This window comes from Lissotriton vulgaris, unplaced genomic scaffold (assembly GCF_964263255.1).
Source record: "Lissotriton vulgaris unplaced genomic scaffold, aLisVul1.2 SCAFFOLD_1516, whole genome shotgun sequence".
NCBI classification, from domain to species: Eukaryota; Metazoa; Chordata; class Amphibia; order Caudata; family Salamandridae; genus Lissotriton; species Lissotriton vulgaris.
This window is the reverse complement of record NW_028245251.1, coordinates 522,197-546,491: the sequence shown is the minus strand read 5'-3', so window position 1 is coordinate 546,491 and position 24,295 is coordinate 522,197. Positions and strand designations below refer to the sequence as shown.

The window sequence follows — 24,295 nt, the reverse complement described above, 5'->3', positions numbered from 1 at the left end:
CTGATAATTCTTGCCTCGTGCCTATTCCAATCATGGAGCCCCACTCTGCAACTCTGGGCAATAGCTTGCTTAATCTCCACAACGGCCCCCACAACACTAAGGATGCCTGGCCTCCACCTTGGGTGTGCCCAGGAGTGGACGCCTCACAGGGAAAGCCAGGATGGGTTCCACAGCGGTATTCGTACAAGCGCCTTGCGACCCTTGCGGGTGAGTAGTGCGCTATAAAAGTATCAATTTACAATTTACTCCCGACTAGATTAGGTCTTCCTCCCAAGGACTGAATGTGGTAATGTCTACGAGGCGGAGTACCTGGCGCATGGGATCTCAGACCATTCCCCAGGCAGGGGAGCTGGAGGCTGTCGGATTGGGACCTACAGAATAAGGAGGTGTTACAGGGACTCCGAGCGGGCACAAAAGTGTACTTTGCAGAAAATGTTGGTTCGATACAGTCGGGGATTGTAGTATGGGTTGTAGTTGGGAAAAACAGAAGGCACAGGAGGAGCTACTCACTTTGGAAACCCATGTACAGGTCCTACGACAATTAACAGACACGCAACTGCACTACAGAGCCCTAGCTACAGAGGAGAATAAAACGCAGGTGCAGGCAACCCTTCATAGGTTGTACGATGTGGTAGATAAGTCGGGCAAGCTCTTGGCCTGGCTCAGCCGCAAGCAAGTGGAAGCCCGATGGATAGACAGCGTAGTGGATCAGCAGGGACAGATGCAAAAGGGCGATGCACAAATAGTACACACATTCGCTTCCTATTTTAGAGATTTTTATGAGGCCAGGGACTTGGGTTCTCAGGCTGAGATCTTAGCATATCTAGACACTATCCAAACCCCAAGCTTAGATAATGACGCGAGGGAGGGACTGGAAGCGGACATAAGGGTGGACGAACTGAAAGAAGCAATAACTGAATTACGTCCTGGAGAAATCCCCTGGTCCGAATGGATTCCCAACGGAATATCATAGGAAAGGGGCAGACCTCCTAGCGGTGCATCTATTAGCACTGTTTCGAGACGCGGCCCAAGATGGTATCCTGGTTGTCAATCTTAGGATGGCTACGATTGTTCCCATCCACAAACCGGGAAAGCCTCCCAATGATTGCGCATTCTACCGCCCAATCTCCCTCCTCAATGTAGAGGTCAAACTCCTAGTGACCATATTAGCCCTCCGTCTACTCCAAGTAATATCGGGATTGGTACATCAAGATCAGAAGGGCTTCCTACCAGACCGGGTGACTAGACAGAACCTGAGGAGGACCCACAACTGGCTCATGAAGATCCAGGACCCCATATGTTCCTCTCCCTAGACGCAGGAAAAGCGTTTGACGCGGTACACTGGCCCTTTCTGGAAGCGACTCTATTCAAGTTCGGTATTGGTCCCAAATATTGAAATTGGGTTGGACTTCTGTATGCGGACCCCTGAGATAGGAATGAAGTGAATGGATTGTTGTCTGAGGACTTCCCCATTAGACGGGGAACCCGGCAGGGGTGCCTGTTGTCCCCCTTACTAATTACCCTCACAATTGAAATAGTGGCGAGCAAGATCCGACAGAAAGGGGAGATACGGGGGTTTCAAATTACACCGACTGGTGTGGGGGAAGAAAAGATCTCACTTTATGCTGACAATATATTTCTATATGTTACCCACCCGGATGACATGATCCCAGCGAGCTCTTGGGCAGGTATGGCTTCTTCTCGGGCTATGCTATAAACTGGCATAAATCGGTCCTATATAGCCCACTGGTCAGGGAGACGTGGCCTTCTCTCCCAGGGGCACTTCAGATAGCACAGGCGGGATTCAAGTATCTGGGGATCTATCTTATCACAGATAGAAACCTCCAATATCAACACATTATTCCGAGGGTCATAACGAGCTTTGCAGCTGACGCCCAGAGGTGGAAAGCGCTCCCCCTCACGATCCTGGGCCGAGCTGTGATATTCAAAATGATCACCTTGCTCCACTTTCTGTATGCGCCCAGAATGAGTACTTCCCTCTCCCCAGACAGACATTGTGGGTGATAGATGCGGAATTACGTTCTCTGCTGTGGCTGGGGAAACAAAAAGGATCGCGCTAGGAACGCTGCAGCGAAACCAATATAATGGAGGGATATCCCTACCTGACATTGAGGCCTATTGCTGGGAGGAGCATCTGGCACCGGTGAATGACTGCATCCACATGCCCGCGGATCACCCATCCTACAGGCTAGAGAAAGATACCATGCACACCGCTCCTGCTTACATTTTCTGTATGGGGGTCAGGGTAGGAGACGCCTCCTCCCGGCCAATGGAATAACGCTGGAAGTCTGGGACAGGGCGACTAAGACAATGGGCTAGACACACAAATTGACTAAACAGACACCGATCCGGCACTGCACTTGGCTGAGGGAACTCCACAAATTAAAGGGATTTGGTGTGGAACGCCATCAGAATCTCCAACTTAGGCGATGTGGTGGCGAAGGGAGAACTCAAACCATTCAGGTCACTTGCAGCAGAGTTTGGGCTGCATCCTACGCAAATTTTTAAATCAGCGCACCTGCAACATGCCTGGATAGCTGAGAGCATGCTCTCCTCTCCCCCGACAGACTTCGGCCCCGCTAGAGGGACACCTATTGCATGAGCAGATACCCAATAAGGTAGTATCGCTAACTTACAAGACCCTGAACAACAACATGCCGGACAGACTGGGGAAACTGAGGGAAGCATGGGAGCAGAACCTGGGCACGCTAGAGAAAGGGGACTGGGAGGCAGCCCAATGCACCACAGAGAGGTGGCAATTAAATCCCGCCTTCGACTCATTCAATACAAAATATTGCTTAGGGTGTATTTTGACAGGGTCCGACTCCAACAAATGGGCCGAGCCAGCAAACCACACTGCCTGCGCTGTAGACAGACACAGGGGGACTTCTATCATATTATATGGGAATGCCCTGTCATCTATACATATTGGGTACAAGTATTAGGAGAACTGAGTAAGGTATTAGATGAAACACTCCCTCCGGATCCTAAATTCGTATTGTTGGGCATACCTGGCAATGTTGACGTGGGCCGCCCACAGCTTATCTTTGCACTGCTGGCATTAGTGGTTGCGAAAAGAGATGTGGCATGCACGTGGGGGGCGTCGCTGCCTCCCCAGATAGGAGAATGGAGGAGGGGAATGGACATATATATGGCGGCAGAAAGGGTCACATACAAAGCGCGAGGGTGCCCCCGGAAGTTCCATAAGATATGGGGGAAATGGAGAACATATCATGGATTGGATGGTGGCCTGGGAGCTGACTAGCTTCTCGCGGGTTTTGAACTTAACTGGGCCCCAGACTGGAGGGGCACCGGGCCTCCGTCTCCGACCCTCAGGGACGACAGGGGGGATGGGGAGGAGACTCCCGGAATTGAAACGCACAAAGGGACTGTTTGCCTCTCTGGTTCATGGAATGGGGAGATGGTGGGCCCGATTCACAGAACTAACTTAAGACAAAATCCTAAACTTACTACCATTTTGGTATTCACAGAAGGCACTTTCTCATTTTGGTATTCACAGAAGTCATTTAGGAGTCCTAAAGTTAGGAGTCCTAGCTTTACTACTCCTAAACTGAGAAAAATCATAACTTTAAGACTTTCTGTATTAATAGAAGGCATTTAGGAGTCCTAAAGTTAGGACTCCTAACTTTAGGACTCCGAAATGCCTTCTGTGAATACCGAAAGTCTTAAAGTTAGGATTTTTCTCTGTTTAGGAGTAGTAAAGTTAGGAGTCGCAACTTTAGGATTCCTAAATAACTTCTGTGAATACCAAAATGAGTAAGTGCCTTCTGTGAATATCAAAATGGTAGTAAGTTTAGGATTTTGTCTTAAGTTAGTTCTGTGAATCAGGCCCGGTGTGTCTATGGGATAGGGTGGTTTGGGGGTGTTTTGACATGATTGTGGCAAATTGTGACCAGCAAACCGTTTTGTTTGAAAATGCAAATAAAAATATATATATATTTTTGTTAACTTTGCAGTTGATGTCTCTTACCCCATTTTTCTCATCCACGGAGCAATTCTTTTCTCCCAGATGACATTGTATTGTGACAGATTAAGTAAGTAATTGTTCTGAATGGTTTCAGTGATAGGTATTTTTAAGCAGACTACTTGTACGTTTGTGGTCATAGCGGCACTCTGCTTTTGTTATTCATCCATATGTGGTGATTGGTGTTAATGTGGAGTTTAATAAAAAGTACTCCCATGGTCGCTGTAAAGATACCTCTCCACAACGCAAAATACCATTCCCCTAAAGTACACTTGATAACACACAATCCCACTACACATAATTCCAGTCCATTCAATACCACATAATTACAGAGCACACCAGCCACATCATTCTATTACACAAATCCACTCCACACAATTCCACTACTAACTAATCCAATCCACATAATTCCACTACCCACCACATACATACACATAGGTAAAAGACTTTGTCATAATTACAATGCCAATACCTCTAACTCAAACAAATGCAAGACCTATTGCATTTCCAGTGCGTGTTCTTATGGGTGGAAAAGGCCCTTCATCGTATCGAAGACCTGCGCTTTCTGACGGTGGGACTCGGAGGGGCTTCCGATATCTGGAACATGGAGATCCCCACTTCCGGTCCGATGTCATTACCTGCGTCAGAGGCGAATGCAGCTCAGGTGATGCCTTGCAAATACTACGGCGGGAGTCTTAAAATAGCGCGAACCGTTGTCTTTTCCAATGCTTGTTATAGCGGACGGAGAACAAATGCGAACATCCAAAACACAGCTTGATGAGGGAGTGGGGGATAGTATAGGGGCACCTCATAACTTCTGTCTTTGACTCTGAAGTTAACACTCTCAGTGAGCCCCGAGCATGTAAGGGGGCGGGGCTGAGGGAGGGAGCTCAGGGGCAGCCTGGACTCAGAGACGGATATAACTGCAGAAAGTGCACACATCAGAGGAAACTCACCGTACAGACACCCCCAGCTCAGAGGGTTTCCTTCCCACCTCAGCTGCAGCCACTCCCAGCCGGGCCCCACCCGCGGAGTCAACAGCCAGTTAAAGGCAAAGCTGCCGTGGGGTTTATAAGGAAGTCGGAACGGACCCGCCCACTTTACACCCGGTGAGAATCGAAACTTAACTCCTCGGCAGGATCATGGCTGCAGAAAACCAGCTCCAAAGCCTGAAGGAGGAGGCCACCTGCTCCATATGCCTGGAATATTTTACTGACCCCGTGTTCGTGGAGTGTGGACATGTCTTCTGTCTGTCCTGTATCACTCGGTGCTGGGAGGGGCTGCAGACAGACTTCCCCTGCCCTCAGTGCAGAGAAACTTCTAAGAACAAAATCTTCAGGCCCATCCGGCAGCTGGCAAATATGGTGGAAATCGCCAAACATCTTCACACCCCAAGTGCGACCCCCCAGGGGGAGAACCTGTGCCGAGAACACGAAGAGAAACTGAAACTGTTTTGTGAAGATGACCTGAAACCCATCTGTGTGGTGTGCAGCATGTCACGTGACCACAAGGCTCATACGGTGCTCCCCATTCTGGAGGCTGCCCAGGAGTACAAGGTGAGTTTACTGCAGGTAACCACTCACCGAACGCTCCCCCTCCAGAGGTTGCGCAGGTATGTCTGCCACAGATGTGTGACAGGCTGGGGCCCTTCCTTGCTCCTCATTCCACCGGCTGCCCAGGACTACAGACTGTGTATGCCTCAGGTTTGTGATAGGGCTGGGAGTCTCGTGCGTGCCCCATTCCACAGGCGGCCTCAGAGCACAAGGCTTAATGTTTCTGATTTCTGAAAAGACAGGGTCTAGTGTGTGCTCCCTTTTGCACAGGCTACCCAGGTATTCGCACATGTATGTGCAAGGGGTGAGGTGAATTGCACAGGCTGCTCAAGAGCACTGGGTGCATACGTCTCCGGTTTGTGACAGGAGTGGGGTCTTCTGTGTGCTTCTTAATCCAGAGTCTGTCCAAGAGTACACGCTATGTATGTTAAATGCTAGGATCTCGGCGCTTCCCATCCGACGGCTAATCAAGAGTGCGGGTGTGAATGCCGCTTGTCTGGTACAGAGGAGTGCCCCACTGGCCTCCCATGGCATCGGATTCTCAAACCTTCTTTCGCTCACCTGTAAAAGTCCACCTCCTGGTAATCGTTTCAGTGACTGCAGGAAAGAGGGGCGAGGAAGAGCGAAGCCGCATCCTCACAAGAAACGGAAAATAGATTTTCATTCTGAGCCCTGAAGACTGCCATAGACCCGCCTCCCTCTGTGCTGGGGAGGGAGGGGTCCACCCCGAACACTGGGGGAGACTCGACCGGTGACAGGCACCTGTATGTGAATTCCAAAGCAAACACGTATCAAACATAAGGGTACCTGACGCCCCCTATTCAAGGGGTCGCAGGGCAGGCACGGGTCACCCAGGGGGTAGTTGGAGGCAGAGTTCAGACTCCGCTCCCTAGAGACACAGAAACGTATTCTCTGACCCAGTGTTTGTCTTTGGGAAAAAGAAACCACTTTAAATTGCACAGCGGTGCTCATTAACGCAGCTGTAGCCCCCGCCTGGGCTGACATTGCAAGTCAGAGGCGACCAGAGCTGGGTGGATACACACCGCGAGGTGGGTGCAGCCTGCCTGGGGGCATTGGGTGGATGCACTGAGGCGTTCATAGGTCTCTGCAGAGAGAGAGAGCGGGAGACCCCCCCACAGCACAGGGCTCTTCTGGCTTCACTCGGGCAGTCTTGGCGTCCCCGGCTCTTCCTCAGGCCCAGAACGCACCGGGCTCCCCCGGGACAGTCTCTCCTCTTGCTGGGCCAGGCAGACTCCTTCCAGTGCTCAGCTCGGCCCTCTGCAGACCCCCCTAGCCTGACCTGCAGATTCAGGTGCTGCCCCTCACCTCTGGGAGGCTGTAAGGTAGACACTGTCCCTGGTTACCCCATAGTCTTTCAAGCTCCCCGCAGAGCACTCCCTTAAGTCTCAAAGAACCTGCAACAAGAACTAAGTGGGGTTGTTTGGAAGTCTCCTTCTCGGGCTGCCCTCTAGTCACCGCCTTTGTGTAAACTTCTGCTGCTCACAGCGGGCAGCACTGGGGCAAAATATGGGAGGAAGGCAGCCTCTCTGGAGCAGTGATCTGGGAGAGACAAAGCCTGGCTTAGAAACACCTCATTATAAACACCAGAAACTGCAGTCCCACCCCTCGCCCCAACCATCGGCCACATAGCAGTGTCATGTTTGACAGCGTTACCACTTTTGTTTTTTAGCTATGTGCACTTTGCACATTGGGAATTTTTAGCCCACATTTACTATGTTGGAAGCAAAACTACAGGTCCCACAATGCACTCTGAAAAGCCTGGACTGGTAATGGTACCACATATGGTATTTAGCCGCTTTGCTAGCTATGCAAGAGCACAAGGTGTATTTACTACGGTATGCACTGATGAGAGGCGTGCAGCACATTCCTCTCTGGGGCCTGAGTCTTCTGCTGCTGTCCAAGAGCACAAGAGCTGTATGCCAGGGCAGGGGGTGGCCACGAGTGGAACCTCACATGAACCTTACCCAGAGACTGTCCACTGGTTCCATAATTGGGAGAGAGATGAGACCAGCCTTGCAAAGTTCTGTCTAGTCGTCCGGTCCCAGGCCATGCTTTTTGATACAGGTTTAACTCTTGCCACCTGTTAGATCTCTTCTGGGGGTCCACAGGCCAACAGGTATTACTGGGCTACAACCACGGTGGTTAGGGACATGGTGCCTCTTTTGGCTCGAGGTTTGTTCTACTATGGTTCTGCAAACTGGGCCATGTGCCTTCCTTTCTGCACTTGACTCTCAGAGTAGCGAGGGCGAGCAGTCAGACTTGTCAGGGTGGTAACAACTCACTTGTAATAAAAGAAGTACTTTAATAATGCAACAATACTTAACACTACAAACTGATATGGAATTCTGTTTGTAAAGCTCCTGGGCCTACTCGATGTCGGAGATTTACAACCCTGCTGAGGAATTTGTGGTGGCCTTCGTGCTGAAATTCAGTGTGCAATCTTAACACCTTGTGTGCTCATCCGCAGCGGCGCTCCCACGCTAGCTTAGCTCATCATGAGCACAGTGCCACCGCGCAGCATGACGAGCTGAGCTCGTCACGAGCACTGAGGCACCGCGCACAGCCCCCCTCCCCCGCACTGTGGGGGAATTAGTCCCGCGGCGAAGGGGCTAAGGCAAGACCTAGTCTGTCAGTCAAACTCGGCATTGTGTTACCTGTCCATGAGGAGTACTGTTCAGTGTTATTGCGGTTCAGCAGATTCCTCCCGCAGTTGGAGATATTTGTAAAATTGTGTGGGGTGCAGGGAGTATCTTAACTGGAAGTCCTGACAAGAGCGCATGCGGACGCTTGCCCACACATCTCCGTGTTGAGAGATCCCTATAATATCCCACGTTCAAAACCCCTGCAGCCCACTGACCTCCCGGAGCTATGTACCATGCCATAGAGGCGTTTCTTGGGTGAGTTTGTGTGTCCATTGGGTGTGTCGCAGAGATGCCCGCCAGGCTAAGATCGAAGAGCGTGTGACTTCAGGCAAGGTAGACAAGATGGATTCCCCGCACATTATGGACTGGATTTTGGGCAGGCCAAGCTCGCTTAGTTCAAGCCTGTAGGCCGGGTCAGACCAGCCCCTGTTAAACCAGTCATTTATAGTCAATAGGCGAGTCGCCAAGTAGTAAAGGTATAAATGTTTCATCCCCATGCCCCGGTCAAATGATGGCATCTGGCAGAGATTTAACACCAACCGGGCCCCCCCCCTCCTCCCAGAGGAATTTAATAGCCATATTGTCCAGCTCCCGAAACCAAGCCCTTGCAAAACAGAAGGGGGTGTTTTGGAGAACGTAAAGAAATCTCGGAAGAATCATCCTTTTAAACAAAGCGACCCTCCCCAAGGGTTTCAGAGGTAATGTCTGCCACCTGTGGAGATCCGCCTTAGCTTTCTTCATGAGCGGGGAAACATTGAGGGACCATCCCAATTCCGGGTGGAGAGCAAAACAAATCCTAAGATATTTAAAAGACGACGCAAAGCGGTATCGTGAATTGCCAGTCGTAGCAATATCTGGATAGATGTAATGGGACCAGGAACAACTTACTAGAGTTCATTTGAAGGCCGGAGGATTGCCCGAAAGATCGCAGATCTGGAGACAACGAGGACCTGATTGGGCGGGTTCAGCCAAAAAGAGTAGGACATCATTCGCGTAAAGTGCGATATTGTCCACTTCAGCGTTGGGCCATTCCCATCCCCGAACGAGACTCTCTGACTGAATCAAGGTTGCTAGAGGCTCTATCGCCAAGGCGAATAGAAGGAGCAAGAGGGAGCATCCCTGTCTCGTTCCCCTTTGAATGGGGACGGCGTCGAAGAGAACCCCATTGACCAAGACACAAACTTGAGGCCGGGCGTATAGAACCCCGACCAGCTGACGGAAGCGAGGACCAAAACCGCTATTGGCATTGTTAATGACAATGCCTTTTATTTATGTTTTGGGTTTGAAAACCTGAATAAAAGGCATTGTCCATTACAGTACTAATATCTTAAACTCTCGCAAATGCGAGACCTATTGTATTGAAATGAAGGACCTTGTCGACCGCTTGTTAGATTGTAAATATCAGAGGAAGAGGCCGGCCTGGGACGTCTTCAAAGTAGTGATAAATAGTGCAGTGAGGAAGATGTCTAAGTGTTGTAAAATACACAGACACAAAGTGTTAAGTGAGAGTTACATATGATCAGAGCTATAAACACTAACAAAGTGCTCCAACACCTTTCGCTCTGTGATTACACTGTTGCGGCTCAGGAGGAAGAGCTGGATGGGGGCTATTTCCCGCCCTCTCTGTGATTTGCGTGTGTAGTGTGGCATTGCGTAATGCCATTGCTATTTTTGGCCTAATAAAAACACTCAAGCTGTAGTAGGGGCCTGGCTTTACCTCCTGGTGCAGGGCAGGCTGTGCTTTATGGCAGGCATGGAGGGAGGGAGAGATAGTCGCAGCTGCAGTTCCGGCCTTGTATAGTGCCCCTGCTATTACTAGAGAGCGAGAGGCACTGAGGTGGTTTTGGTGGTATCGGTGATGGTATTGTGGTGGTGGTGGTGGTGGTGGTGGTATTGGTATTGTGGCGGTGGTATGTATTGGTGGTATAGGCTGCGCTTAGACACCTCTGGGTATTAGCGCACGTTATAAATTTAAATTTCTTTCATTTCATTGGTATTGCTGGTGATATTGGTATTGGTATTGGTATTGGTAGTGGTGGGGTGGTATTGGTGGTAATAGCGTTGTTAATAAAGCAGGCTTTTGAAAACAACCCGTCAGGTGGCTTAGTGCAGATGACATGTAACACAGATGTGTTGGTATCCGCTTCGGCCCATTAGCACACGATTTTGTGCTGCCTGAAATTCCCATGACTTAATTTGCTTATTTCTAAATCCATTTTACTTTGGGGCGGGCGGGGGTATGAAACAGACTCAAGATAATACAGGGTAAAAATGTTTGAGGTTGTGCACCCGTATTACAGGGCGGCCATTCTGCTAAAAAAAAAAAGTACAGGCGGTTTCAGATGAAGCAGCGCATGTCCGGCCTGCAGTGAGAGAAACTCAATAAAGTAAATAGTGCTTACAGACTAACAGACACATGCATCATTCTCAATTGCATTAGCAAACGGTGCGAATCGCAATTTTCGGCCGTTTACGAATGCAATTGATAAAATTGGGATGCATCATGTTTTTCGCAATTTTAGAAATCGCAATCACATTGCAATTTCTAAAATTGCGATTGAATTTAAGAAATCGCAATTTGAGATTTCTTAAATGCAATGCATGAACATTTTAAATTTGCGAATTCGCAAATAGAGAGGGGTAAATTACCATGAAGTTGACCTTCGTGGTAATTTGCGAAAACTTTCAAAAATGCACAAAAGGGCATTTTTGAAAGTTACATTTTACACACACACATGCCCTTTGGGCATGTGTGTGTGAAAAATGCACTTAGTTATATTTCAGGGGTGCAGGGGGGTTCTTTGGACCCCCCCCCCCCTGCACCCTTGAAATTGCATTTTCAATTAGCGATTCGCAAATTGCTAATCGCGAATTGAAAATGACTTCCCAGGAAACAATGGGAAGGAATTCCTTAATTGCGATTAATTTAGGAAATTTAAGAAATCGCAAAAAAAATTGCGAATTCTTAATGCATAGCCTTTTGCGATTTCTTAATTGCGATTCCTTAATTTTTGCAATTAAGAAATCGCAAACGGCAACAATGATGCATGTGGCCGTAAATAACAGGTCCCCTGTAACAACTGAAGGAAAGGGCCAGTAGCCATGGGAGGTTACAAATGAAGACCAGGCTGTACTAAGTAGGGACTAACAAGCCTCTTAACAAATCCGAAGGCAGCATTTACAAGAGACAATGACACAAGCCAATTAAAAATATGGGAGGAGAGTGGGCGCAGCTTCCCTCCCATACTCTACTACAGCAGTCTCACAGAGCGAGTAGTGCATGCGCGCTGCCGCTAGGCTCGACTTAAAAAATTAGGCTGAAATCCCAGAGTCCAAACTTTGACCTCTGGCTGATGTTAAGACCTCTCAGCAGTGGAAGAGCCTGGCTTTAAAAGTGCAGATATTTTAGTACTCGTTCAACGCATTACCACTGACCTTTGTACAAAAAACATCTGTATCTTTCAGATTGTGGCCTTAAAAAAGCAACGGTGGCTAATTGATGGGAGCAGCTGCACATAAACATGAATTATTCATCTTCTGTTTAATTGAGCAGGACAGCTAATGGATATTATTAATGTGTGAACTATTCTTTCAGAAAACACTTCACAGCCACATGGAGCGACTGAAAATGGAGCTGGAGAACCTGCATACGTGGGAAGAGGAACAAAGGAGGAGTGTCTCCGATCTGGAGGTGAGTGGAGTCCTGCTTGTGTCTGTGGGAACAGTAAGTGGACAGAGAGGCAAGAAACCAGGGAGAGGGGTCCCCTGGACAGTGAGAAATGGAAGTCAATCAATCATTGGCTTGTAAAGTGCGACTATTCACCTGTAAGGGTCTCCAAGCCCTGGGAGGTGGTGGGAGAGCCGCTGGTCCGATGGAGGCGCTGTGGTTCAGTTGAAGGAGGTGAGAGACATTGGGACCCTTGATTGCTCGAATCTGATGTAAGCGACATGGGGGCACCCCAGAAATGGAGATGAGAGAGATGAGGAAAGCATTACAGTCAGATCTGGAGGCTAAAAGCAATGCAGCTCCCCGACACTCACAGTTGGAGGTGAGAGACATGGGGGTGCTACTGATAGTTAAAACTTGAGATGAGACATGAGGTAAACATGAAAGTCCGGTCTGAAGGTGAGAGGAATTCTGTGTGCACTTCTGGAAACTGTGATAGGGTAGAGAAGTAAGAGCCCAGGGTTCCCCCGTTAGTCACAAGAAGGTACATGTCAGAGACGCACCAACATATGAAAACATTGGAATGGTGTTACCACACACAGAGTTTTAGTTGCTTGATAACTTGTTTTGCATTAATGTATGTTTCTGGTGGAAGAAAGTAAAGGGGTGCAAATATCAATACTTTTTCCAAAATGAATTTCTCAATTCTAGTGAGGAGAGTTTGCATATGTGGGCCCCCATAGAATCTAAACCATCAAAGCCAGGCATCAGAGAAATGGGAACTAACCCTAGATGCGGAAGTGTAAAAACAGATGCCAGAGAAATACTTCACACGGATTGACGAAGCCAATAGGTATGACCATTTTAGAAATGTAAATGATTCTTCACTGATTACCGAGTTGATGGACGTGGTGAACTGTCAATCAGTAGACTTGTAGAGCGCCTCTTGTCACCTATGAGGCTATCCTGGCGTTGGCAGGGTTCAGTTGAATAGCCAGGTCTTCAGGGACTTTCGGAATTCTGAAACGGTGATTATATTTCAGCAGTTAGTAGGATGCGAGCAAATGTATGAATAGGTAACTCCGTGCCTGAGTATGTGTGAAGTCAGCGAGTTCTAGGTGGATGGATAGTTGAATCCGAGAGTGCTTTGGGAGGTAATTGAATGAATTGCGGACTGTATCAATGGGTAGTAGTGATAATAGTTGATAGTACATACAGGGGGCGCTACTGAGGGCTCCTGGCCTGCCACTGAGAGCTGATGGCTGGGTTCACTCCCAGGCTTTCACGGTGTTGGAGGGAGGGGCCAGCGGGCTCATCTCTGCAGCCAGGAGGCATCAAGCCACAGGTCACTAAAGCCATTCATGGTTTCGATGTTATGTCACTGAACCATTATTATATCTATAATTTCAGGAACCAGAAGAGTCGTTAAGACAAAGCAAATGTTGGGGTTTGTTTTTTATCTATCAATTTGTAATGACACAAATTCAGTTGAGTTCATTCTATTGCCCATTGCTTTTTCATGTTTATGAAAATCTCAATAAAGATATTTGAAAAAAAATCTAACTACAAATTAAGCTGTTCCCATGTCCTTTTTTTGCCTTACAGATGGAGCCTGGCAATACAAGGACATTTTAACATTCATGAGGAGGATAGGGACTTTCATCCTATAACTTCCCACACATAGAGGGCGATTTTCCGACTGCTCTGAAGAAAGTCCTGGACCTTTATGGCCCCCATGGACAGAAACATGTCGGCTCTGGCATTAGGGTCTTAGGACCATTAAAATCCAAAAAAAAACTGTTTTTATTAGTTTTTTAATAACCGGATCTGACCCAAAAATAAAGGGAAACCAGGGGTCAGTTGCAGGTGTTTTTATCTTTAAGTCCCCCTTCCTTCATCTATCTAAAGAGCTACCCAACACTGTGGTTGAGCCCACCTCGACTTTTAGGGGTCGGGTGACCCGATGATGAAGCATGACACCACTATGGTGTGTGAGGGTAACTAATAAGAACTATTTTTCTTCCCTTAACAAACACGGACATGACTAGCATGACCCTCCTACCCTAGATGGGCAAGTGTGCAATCCTTACCACTACAGATATTCATTTATTTTTAGAGTACACACTATTTGACAACTTGTCATACTATAGTGTGATTGGAGTATTTTTTGTGAAATGTATCTCTTGGGAGGATATACTCCGGTTTTCTTCCTCTCTGAACCCCCCCCCCCCCCCCCCCCCGACCCCTGGTGAGTGTACCAGTGGTCTTTTGTGTTAATGACGCCTGACGGCTGTCACACTGGCTCCTGTGTCTCTAAGAGCCTCCACCTTTTGTCCATTGACGGTCACCCACTGCCCATATTTTTTAGTGTCCTTGGACAGCTGAGCTTCTGAGACCATCTCAGTCTCCTAAAGAGGCAAGGGTCATCTATGTGGGTCTCCACCCACCTTGGACTTCAATCTGCTCCCCCAAGGCTACACTAGCCATCTGCCGGGGCGGAGCAACAGTGGGTGCTTGTTTACCAAACAGGCGGCACCTGGGATCATTCGCCTTATGACCAGGGTCACCACACTTGTAACATTTCAGGGGCCCCTGGGGACAGGACTACCTGTCGGGCCCCTTGCTTTCTCTCAGGGGGTGGCTGGGAACCTTTCACGAGGTTCCCTTGGGGACTACTTTGGGGCCCTTTGCGGAACTCCTTCTGTTTACCTTTGTCCCCCCCCCCACTCTTCTGCTGGGGACCCTGCCCACTTTTGGCTGAGTCTCCCATGTGACCCTTGTGGACCCTGGTACTGACCCAGTGGTCCGCCTCCTCAGCCTTCCTAGGGTTAGTTAGCTTGCTATCTATCAGATGCTGGCGCAGCTCTGGAAAAACAATTATCAGACAAGTGCTCCCAAGCAATCAAATCAAAGAGACCTTGAATATCATTAACCTTGCTGCCCTTTACCAACCATCCAATGCTCTGCAAAAGAAAGTGACATATTCAACCCAAGTACGGTTTTCTAACTTTTTGCATTTCCTGAACCTCGGTCTATAGAACTCAGGTGTCAAACCATATCTAGACATTAATGCATCTTTCATGTGGCTGTATGAATTGTGGACTTCAGAAGGCAAGTCTAACAATGTGTCCCGCCCCTCACTAAGGAACCGTCCACACAACCCCGCTCCCCAATCTATCTCGGGGACCCGGTGGGAAGACATGGTTCCCTCATAGGCTCTGAACCACTGACCAATGTCATCATTTTTGTAAAACTCTTTCACCACATCCTTGGGATTATACACTCTACTTTCTGTATGTACTGACGGTATGCTGCCACCAGAGGGAGTAATTTCTGAACTTTTAGCTTTAACTCCAACTCCCTCAAAACCTTCTCATGGTCAAACTGCATTTTCTTTTCTTCCAGGACTAATCTCCTTTTTTGCATTTCAAATTCTAACTGCCCACTTAACTTCAGTTTGGTCAGCTCTATCTCATGCCTTCTATTTCTCTCTCTGTCCTCCAGCTCCTCTGGAGACAGACGTTTGTTAGAAGCATTGCTACATGCGGGGGAAGGTGGTCTGCTTCCTCCTAAGCCCAATGGCCCTTCCTGTTGTACTACTGCCTGGTCATCCCCTTCCGCAATGACAGGGGTTTTCCTTGCTTTTACCCAGGCCCTCAGTGCCTTGTAGAATTCTTCTTTCTTGGTGCACCCAACAGTGGAAACCTTGAATTTCTTGCAAAAGTACTTCAACTGCCTTACTTTGTAGCTCTCCAGCTTTTCTTCTTCCCATTCACAATCAATAGTCTATGGATTCTGTATCTCCCATGACAACTGAATCAGGCATCTTTCAAAAATAGGACAAAAATCCAAAAAGGAATCTAACAAAAAGTATGGGGTATCGTTCTGGTCTGCACTCACTAAGTAGTGTTCACCAGTCACTGTACATGAGTCACAAATGCAAATCCGGTATCCTCACCGCTGACTACCAATGTTAGATTTGGGGGTTTCTAGTTGGCACAAGTAGGTACTTGTGACAAGCAGGGACCCTCTCCTCTAGTCAGCATAAGGGGGATTACACTCCAAAAATAATCCCTGCTCACCCTCAAGGTTGCAGGGCGCGAGCAGTCAGGGGTTTTCTCAGAGGCGTTGTAAGTTAAGCAGTTGTGATCACATACAGTAACCCAGTGACAACACTACAAATGGACACCACACAGGTTTTATATAAAAAATAATTAGACTTTATATAGTTACCACAAGACCATAAACAACAAAAATACACACTATGATTACTTTAAGATGGTAGATTTAAGCTTAGTTCAGTTCAGTTCTTAGATGCGACACTCTGCGTCAATGAACCTTAAGTTGCGTTGCGCTTCCACGACAAGCCATGTCGCAGCGATGGGAAATGCGGCAAAGTTCAGATACAAAAAAATAAAGACGTGACGATCTTCCAGATGTGGCACGCTTCTCGGGGATGCGAGAAGTTCTCGGTTCGATGCGTGGACTGCAGCGGCGACACCCATGTTCAGAAATACGATGGCAGCAGCTACGGCGGCGCGCTTCTCGGGGATGCGAAGCGCTTTCTCCGATGTGGTGCAATGCGACCGTTCCAGCGGCGACACCCTTGTTCAGAAGTGTGACGGCAGGACCAGCGACACGCTTCTTCCTTGTTGCAAGACTCTTCTCTCGATGAGGTACAGTGCGACAACTCCAGCGGCGACACACTTGTTCAGAAGTGCGGCGGCAGCAGCAGCGACGGCGACGCGCTTCCTCTTCATTGCGGCACGCTTCTCTCTTTGAGTCGCGCTTCCATCTCCTTGCGACACACAGTTCCTCAGCAGGCCCAAAACAGCAGGAGGCACTTCCACAAGAACTCTGGGGAGCTGGGGGGTGAATTCTGTTGTACCGGAGACTTCAGCAGGAGGCAAGCTCAATTCGAAGCCCTTGGAGATCCTTGGGAACGCAAAGTTACACAAGGTTTCTTTCTCCTTCCTTTGGCAGTAAGGCAACCACTGCAGGCCAATCTCCTAAGCAGCACTTCAGCTTGGGAATAGTCTCTCCTCAGTTTCTTCAGGTTCCTCTCCTGAGTAAAGGGTTCTTCTTGTAGTCCAAAAGTGATCTAATCTCTTGGGAGCAGGGTCCCAATATTTATACCCCAAAAGCTTTGTTCTCTGAGGCCAGGGGGGCTTTGCCTAGTCCAGCCCAGTTCCTGAGCACTCTGTTTACCAGACTTCTCCTTTCCTTTCACAGTGCATGGCAGAAACATCAGATGCCCCACAGGAGGTGGAGCCAGCATTGTGGAAGGCAAGTACAGTCCTGGAGCACTTTGGTGACAGGACTTCTTCTCTTCTTTCAGTGTGCAGGGCAGATACATAAGCCGCTCCCCAGGGGGTGGAGCCAGCATTGTGGAAGGCAGGCACAGCCCTATTCAGAGTTCAGGTGTACTCCTCCCTCCCATCAATATGCAGATCTCTCTATTCACCACTGGGTGACTCAGCCTGTCTCCTGGAATTCCCCAGCTCTGTCACTCACAAACCCAGGCAAAGGAATACACAACCTAGCAAAGGCAGGTTTGAATGGTTAGACCAGCAAATACCTACTTTCTAAAAGTGGTATTTGCAAACACAGAATATTAAAATAAACTTTATTAAAAGACGTATTTTATTATTCTGAGTTCAGACATACTGAACTCGAATTTCTACAATGTTCTCTGAGCCTGTTAGGAATATAAAATGTAACCGTTCTAACAGCCCATTCTGGCCTATGGAGAACAGGTAGCCTTGCAATAGTGAAAAACGCAATAATGGCTGTAATTCACTATTAGGACATGCCACACTCATCAGGGCTTGTCCTACCTTATACTTACAATGCACCCTGCCCTTGGGCATACCATAGGGGTGACTAATATGAAGAAAAGGTAATGTTTAGGGACTGGCAAGTGGGTGCACTTGCCCAGTCAGCATGACATTACCAGACTACACGCAGGCTCTGCAATGGCAGACCTTAGACACACTTTACAGGGCTGCTTCTGTGGGTGGCACAACCAGTGCTGCAAGCCCACCAGCAGCATTTTGATTACGCACCCTGGCACACACCGTGCACTAGACTAGGGTCTGAGAAGTAAACCAAATAGCCAAACATGGAACCACTGATCAATACATCAATTTACAATAGGGAGCACTTGCACTGCGCCACTGAATAGCAGTGGCGCAGTGCCCAAAGCATCTATACACTAGCAAAACACATGAGGAAACAGCAAAAAAAAGGAAGGGAGACCCACGCCAATGGTGCCAGGTCTAACACAGAGTGAATTACTTTCACCCGGCGACACAGGACACTGAGTGACTCTCACCATGGCCGCCCGTTGTGCAAGAGGCATTGGTAATCACGGGCAGCACAAATTACTGCAGCCAAGCGGCGGACTAGTGAGTTAGCAGCCTGCAGTGTCTGGGAGAGAAGAAGATGAAGACTGATCCTGCAGAGTGCATCATGCAGCAGTGCAGTCACAGTGCTGCAGCGCTGTGCGGCCGCGGTGGGTCCCTGAGTCTCTGAACTCGTAGTACTAGTTAAAGTAAGTTTTTTATAGTACACGATGAGCCATCTGAAAAAAATGTTTTCTCACACAATAGCATCTGCAGGGCTGCTCTGTCTCATCATCCTTCCTGAGTCAGTGAGCCTCCTGGTTTATCTGCAGTCTGATCATTGCAGGGTTGCTCTGTCTGAATCTCATCTTAGGGTAGTAGTAAGCTGTATTATATTCATGGCCGGATCAGTGCGTGACAGTTTTACAAGGCAGGGCTCTCTCTACTCTGGGCACTGGGTGAAAAGTGTGCGTGTGGGTGTAAGTGATTGTTTGTGGGAGTAGGTGCCCTTAATGAACCTTCTGCCCGGATTTACGTGCTTTCCTCCAGGTTGCTACCGGGGCGACTATCCCGAGCCGGCACCTCCTGTGGTTCGCATCCGTGCAACTGAAATGAAATAAAGAACTTAGGATGGAAATAGAGTTCATCAGAGGTCCCACGTGGACACCTGGAGGGCGGGGGAGGGGAACCGTGATTCCTGAGAGGCCCCCTCCCTGTCCGTTCTCATGATCAGAGTTAGCATCTTCATTCAGGGCTGCTCTGTCATCCTTCCTGACGCTGTGCGTGACAGTTTTACCAGGCAGGGCTGCAGGGCTCCTTCTGCTGTCTGCACTGGGGCCCGGCGCGGGGGAGGAGTGGGGTGGGGGGGAGGTGTGGAGATGGATAGAGTCATTCCTCAGAGGCCCCCTGTCCGGAATTTAGTGAGCCTGGTTTATCTGCAGATCTGATTTAATAATCATAGTGAATCTGTATGCCCATCCGCAGGGCTGCTCTTTCTCCTCAGCCTTATCATGGGCGCCCTGACTAACTTTTATCTTCACAGATTGCGGGTCAGTGCGTGTCAGTTTGAGCTCTCTCTGCACTGGGGGGGGGTTACAACTGGGGTTAGTGTCCTTCCATTTCTGGTGCTCCGCAACAGTTTCAAGAAGTTCTTGGAGTTTCTTGTTGCTCAAATGGCTGTAATTTCTGATATTTAGAAGTTTCCCTCATCTTCATTGCATGGTTTTTGCTCGCAGAAAAGTGTCACTCATAGTCGTTGGAATGTCACTCATAATTTCAGTGACATTTTTAAAATGTCACCCATGGCAATCTGAAACCTTGGCAGCTATTGAACCCGGTGAGGAGGATTCGACTGACTTAGATTGAATCCCCCGCCGTTCTGCCTCACTTCCTCTTCCTCAGACGTGAGGGCACTGGGGGTCACATCTGGATTTAATAAACCCAGGCGCTCTGGTGTGCCACAGTGACTGACAGCTGGTAGCATCATCGACTGCTGAAAAAGGGCAGGACTCGCGCCCCTATCAGTAATTGGCAGCAGTGAGTGTGTGTGTGTGTGTCATCGGAAACCCACGCGGCGCAAGCCAGGCACGACAGGTTGGGCAGATTTGTTACTTTGTAGCGCTCTCCGCCACTCCGAGCTGAGAGAAGATGGATCTTTAACTATTTATTGAACTCAGCCCAGCAAGCAGCTGCTGGCAGCATGTCTCTCGGAGCTGTAGAGCTGGTGCACAGGCGACGCTGGTGGCGGGTGCTAGGTGGCACAATGAGTGACAATACATTTCAGCACGGTGATGCGGAACACCGCACTGAAATGCGTGAGCGTCACACCGGATGCGTGATGCTTGGCAGGACTGGTATTTTGAAGTGGCATAGTGGCTACACCCACCAACCATGCAAAATGGGAAACCCAGGTTTGAATCACTGCCTCTGCTCAGCATACTTGGCATCTTGGCACATCTATCTCTGCCAGAAAAAAAGTGTAAATTAGTGTGTATCTGTTGTGAAGGGCTTGACCTGTGCAAAGTTTGCGCAATGTAAAAGTGACAAAAAAAACAACATGGATTCTATCTGTCACCCATGCACCCAACTCCTCCTCCAAGAAGTAAGGACAAAAGTATTAACGTTTGTTTTCGGAAAGAGATACTCTTCTAGTAGCTCAGTTGCATAGCTTGAAACTGAAGAAGCTGGGATCCAGCCCAGCCTCCCTGCTTGACCAAACTGCGTCATTCTATGCAAGTCGTTTTTTAGGTCTCGTGGCGTAACAGCGCATTAGCGCTGTGTCCGCCAGAGATCTTTTGTCACTGGGTCTGCTTCCCAGGAGACAGCACCTGGCCGCGCGCATTGCCTCTTCAAGGAGGCGATCTGAGCGGGCCAAGCGCTCGCGAACGCGCTCAGCTGCTGTCTTCTGGGAAGCTCCAAACACGCATGCGCATACACGCAGACACACACATCCACCTTTTGTCTCCACCCGAGTCCTTCCTCCGAAAATAGAGCCCCACCAATACGAGAGCCGCCCCCCCCCGCCGACAGATGCGCACCTCTCAAAAACTCTCCAGCAAATGGGCCCCTTATGCAGTTGCTACTCCGCTAATCTTGTGGGAAATGACTAACACACTTCTTCTCCCTTCCGCCACAGCCCTGCTCAGTCTTTGCTAGGCCCCCATTCTTTTAAAATTTTACCAGCATTACCCACTCTGCGCGCTTCCCGTTTTTCGCCTGTTCCTTTGCCCCATCAACTAGCAGGACCCGTGATAATGTCCCGAAGACGATTCCCCCCCCCTCCCCCCCCCCCTTTTCCTGCGCATCACTCTCCGCCACTCGGCCTCCGCAACCCCCTCCCCCTGCATAACTAAGGTAATTTTGAAAGATGAAGCCACCAATAGCGTAATTCAAACCCCCCTCCCGGCCGAAGCCAGTGTGGATGCACCGTGCAGCTCCGCGATCACCCGACAACGCTTAACCCCCTGCAGCTCCCTGTCTATCTCCCCGCTGGACCCAACCCCCAATAGCGCCATGTCTGCCCCCCACCGTCCTGGGCAAGTAATCCAAGGATCCCAGCGCCCCCCTCCCATCTTTTGAAGCCCCTTTCTGCCGTCGACAGTCATATTGCATGCAGTGATCAACCATTTTCATGTCCCTTCCGCAACAGCCCTGCTCAGCGCTCGCTATGCCACCCCACTCTTCACCTCGCTGATGTTCTTCAATTGCCCACTATCCCGGCACTCTCGCCCCCCTTCGCATGCCGCCCAGTGCCTCGCCCTCACCCGCTTTCTCCTTTGCCCACTATACGGCACCCACCCCAGACCCACCCCTCCCCCACCTCACACGCTGTCTACGCCGCACCTCTTCTCCTGACAATTCCCCCGAGCGCCCATGCACGCACATACATACATACACACACACACACCCCTGGACACACACACACACACACACGCACATACACAAACACACACACACACGTGCACCAAGGCCCCCCCATCGACACCAGGCACACACACGAGCGCACCCCCCTACAAGTAAGGGCACTTACCGCCACTCCGGAGATCTTCAGCCTCCCCGAGGCTCTCCCTCGGGCATGGGAGCCCCGCGTCAACACTGCTCCTCGGGCCAGGCACTCGTGGGTGCGGGCTTCGCGCACAAGACGGAAGTCCCGCCCCCACCATAGCTTTCGCTTTCAGGAGTGCGCGCGCCATAGCGTCCTCCTCCGTGTCAGCAACTCGGGGCTTCTCCCGTCTCGTTCCGCCGTCCTCTCTGTTCAGATAGGAGCTCAGATGCAAACTCAGAACAGCTTGTGGCCCCTCGGAGCTTGGTGCCTTGCTGTGACACAACGGCGCTCATTACCGGCGTCCACAGACACCTCCTGCTCCACTCGCAGACAAAAAAACGGAATCGGGCAAAAATGACCATGGCCGGCTCGATTCCTCACAGCAAAAACTCCGTGACCGCAGTAAGAGCTCAGGATTTTACTGGCACTTTAAGAAGGCTATTTCAAGCGCTTCCTTTGCAGAAAATTTTACTTCCCTATTCATTCCTGCTATTGATATTGCATTTTTAACAAATAGAATGGTTTCAGTTACCCAAACTTGAACATTGCGTGGCACAACAATGTTTAAGGGCCTTGGCCTAATCTAATGTGAAAGGGAGTGGATCTAACTGCATGTATGTAGTATATATTGGGGACTGAACCACTTACTGTAGTACGGGCACCGCTTTTAAATTGGCATTTCTATTTCTGTCAAGATGTCTTCAGGTTTGTGTCTCTGTTCTGCTATAGTCTGTCCTCTGCTGGTCCTCTGATTGTATTCCCTGTGTCCGACCCCTGTTGTTTCTCTATTCTGAGTGTCTACTCTCTGCCAGTCTGTATACCAAGATGTCCCTGTCTCTTCTTCGTCACTTTTACCATGTGTGTCCCATATTGCATTGTGTTCTCTTCTGCGCCACGGTATGATCTCCCTCTCTCTGACCCCTTCTGTCTCTTTGTGTCTATTGTAGGTCTCCTGGTGTAGCTGTACTTTTGGACGCCCCACATACACACACACAACCACACACAACACACACAACCACACACACTCAACTACACACACAACCACAACACACATAACCACACACAACCACACACACACACACACACACACACACACACAACACATACAGTCACACACAGAACCACATCGTCAGTGCACACTTTCACCAACCAGACACCATCCGTCATCAGTGCACGCTTTCACCGGGCACAAACGCCACCAGCGCACAATTTCACCAAGCACACACATACCACCAGCCGTCAATGCATGCATTCATCAGACACACGCCACCAGCCACAAGTGCACGCTTTTACCATGCACACACACCACCAGCCGTCACTGCACGCTTCCACCAGGCACACAGAACTTTACCAAGACTCCAGTTTAAACAGCTGACAAATTAATGGTGCCTTAGGCGATGTTCGCAAATAATCCTCGCAGCATACTTAACTAGGGGTATATTTGCAAAGAGTTCATGCAGCGCAGCAAGCGAAGATGCTGCACTGCCTTGGCACTGCGTCAGCCCTGTGCGTGAGGTGCATCATCACAGCTGTGTGAATAATAACAGCTGTGAGCACGTGCCTGAGGTGCATCATCAGAGCTTTGTGAATAATAACTGCGTCAGCCCCGTGCGTGAGTTGCATCATTAGAGCTGTGTGAATAATAACAGATGTGAACCCGTCCATAAGGTGCAGCATCAGAGCTTTGTGAATAATAACTGCGTCAGCCCCGTGCGTGAGGTGCATCATTAGAGCTGTGCTAATAACAGCTGTGAGCCCGTGCCTGAGGTGCATCATCAGAGCTGTGTGAATAATGACAGCTGTGAGCCCGTGCCGGAGGTGCATCATCAGAGCTGTGTGAATAATAACAGCTGTGAGCCCGTGCCTGAGGTGCATCATCAGAGCTGTGTGAATAATAACAGCTGTGAGCCCGTGCCTGAGGTGCATCATCAGAGCTGTGTGAATAATAACAGCTGTGAGCCCGTGCCTGAGGTGCATCATCAGAGCTGTGTGAATAATTTTTTATGTTCAAATCTTTTTTATTGAGCAATAACAAAAATGAGAACGGCAATAAAGCATCATTAATTATACAAGCATGTTGGAGAAATGCTGAATCAAGCATGGGTCAGCACCTATTAAACGATACATGAAATAAGGAAAGTAAAGTAAACGAAACAATAAAATAAACCTCATTCCTGATCTGTAAAAGAAGTGATAAGAAAGTAATAAACACTAATACATCATCCTTACATTATTCTTGCATTATTACTGTCTTACACAATTCCGTAGAAGCCTTCCATCCGATTCCAGTCATGTAACACCATGCGACACCTCGTCATACCTGCGCCTTACATCTGAAGTTATTATGCCCATGTAGTATGGATCATACCCAGTACAGTCTGTGCAGTAGGCTCCCCAAGGAAAACTAAGTATCACATTAGTCAGGCAGTATCTCATGGTGGGTCGAAGGTGAAGGAGACCTGATCTAAGGAGGACCATAGTTTTTTGTTGGTGACTTGCCATGGTGACGAATGTAGAG

At 49.1% G+C, this 24,295-nt stretch overlaps 1 protein-coding gene across 2 annotated transcripts in view; it reads left to right on the top strand.

The window, feature by feature from the left end:
- Positions 1 to 5,108: 5,108 nt before the first annotated feature.
- Positions 5,109 to 24,295, top strand: part of LOC147666495 (E3 ubiquitin-protein ligase TRIM39-like) — a 174,903-nt gene continuing 155,716 nt past the window's right edge. The window contains exons 1-2 of one of the 2 annotated variants that reach the window (XM_086949039.1): positions 5,109 to 5,562; positions 11,818 to 11,913. In XM_086949039.1, the coding sequence (XP_086805165.1) occupies positions 5,149 to 5,562; positions 11,818 to 11,913 (510 nt within the window). In that variant the 5' untranslated portion in view covers positions 5,109 to 5,148. The remainder of the gene's footprint in view (positions 5,563 to 11,817; positions 11,914 to 24,295) is intronic. The other variant, XM_086949040.1, reaches the window with a different exon arrangement.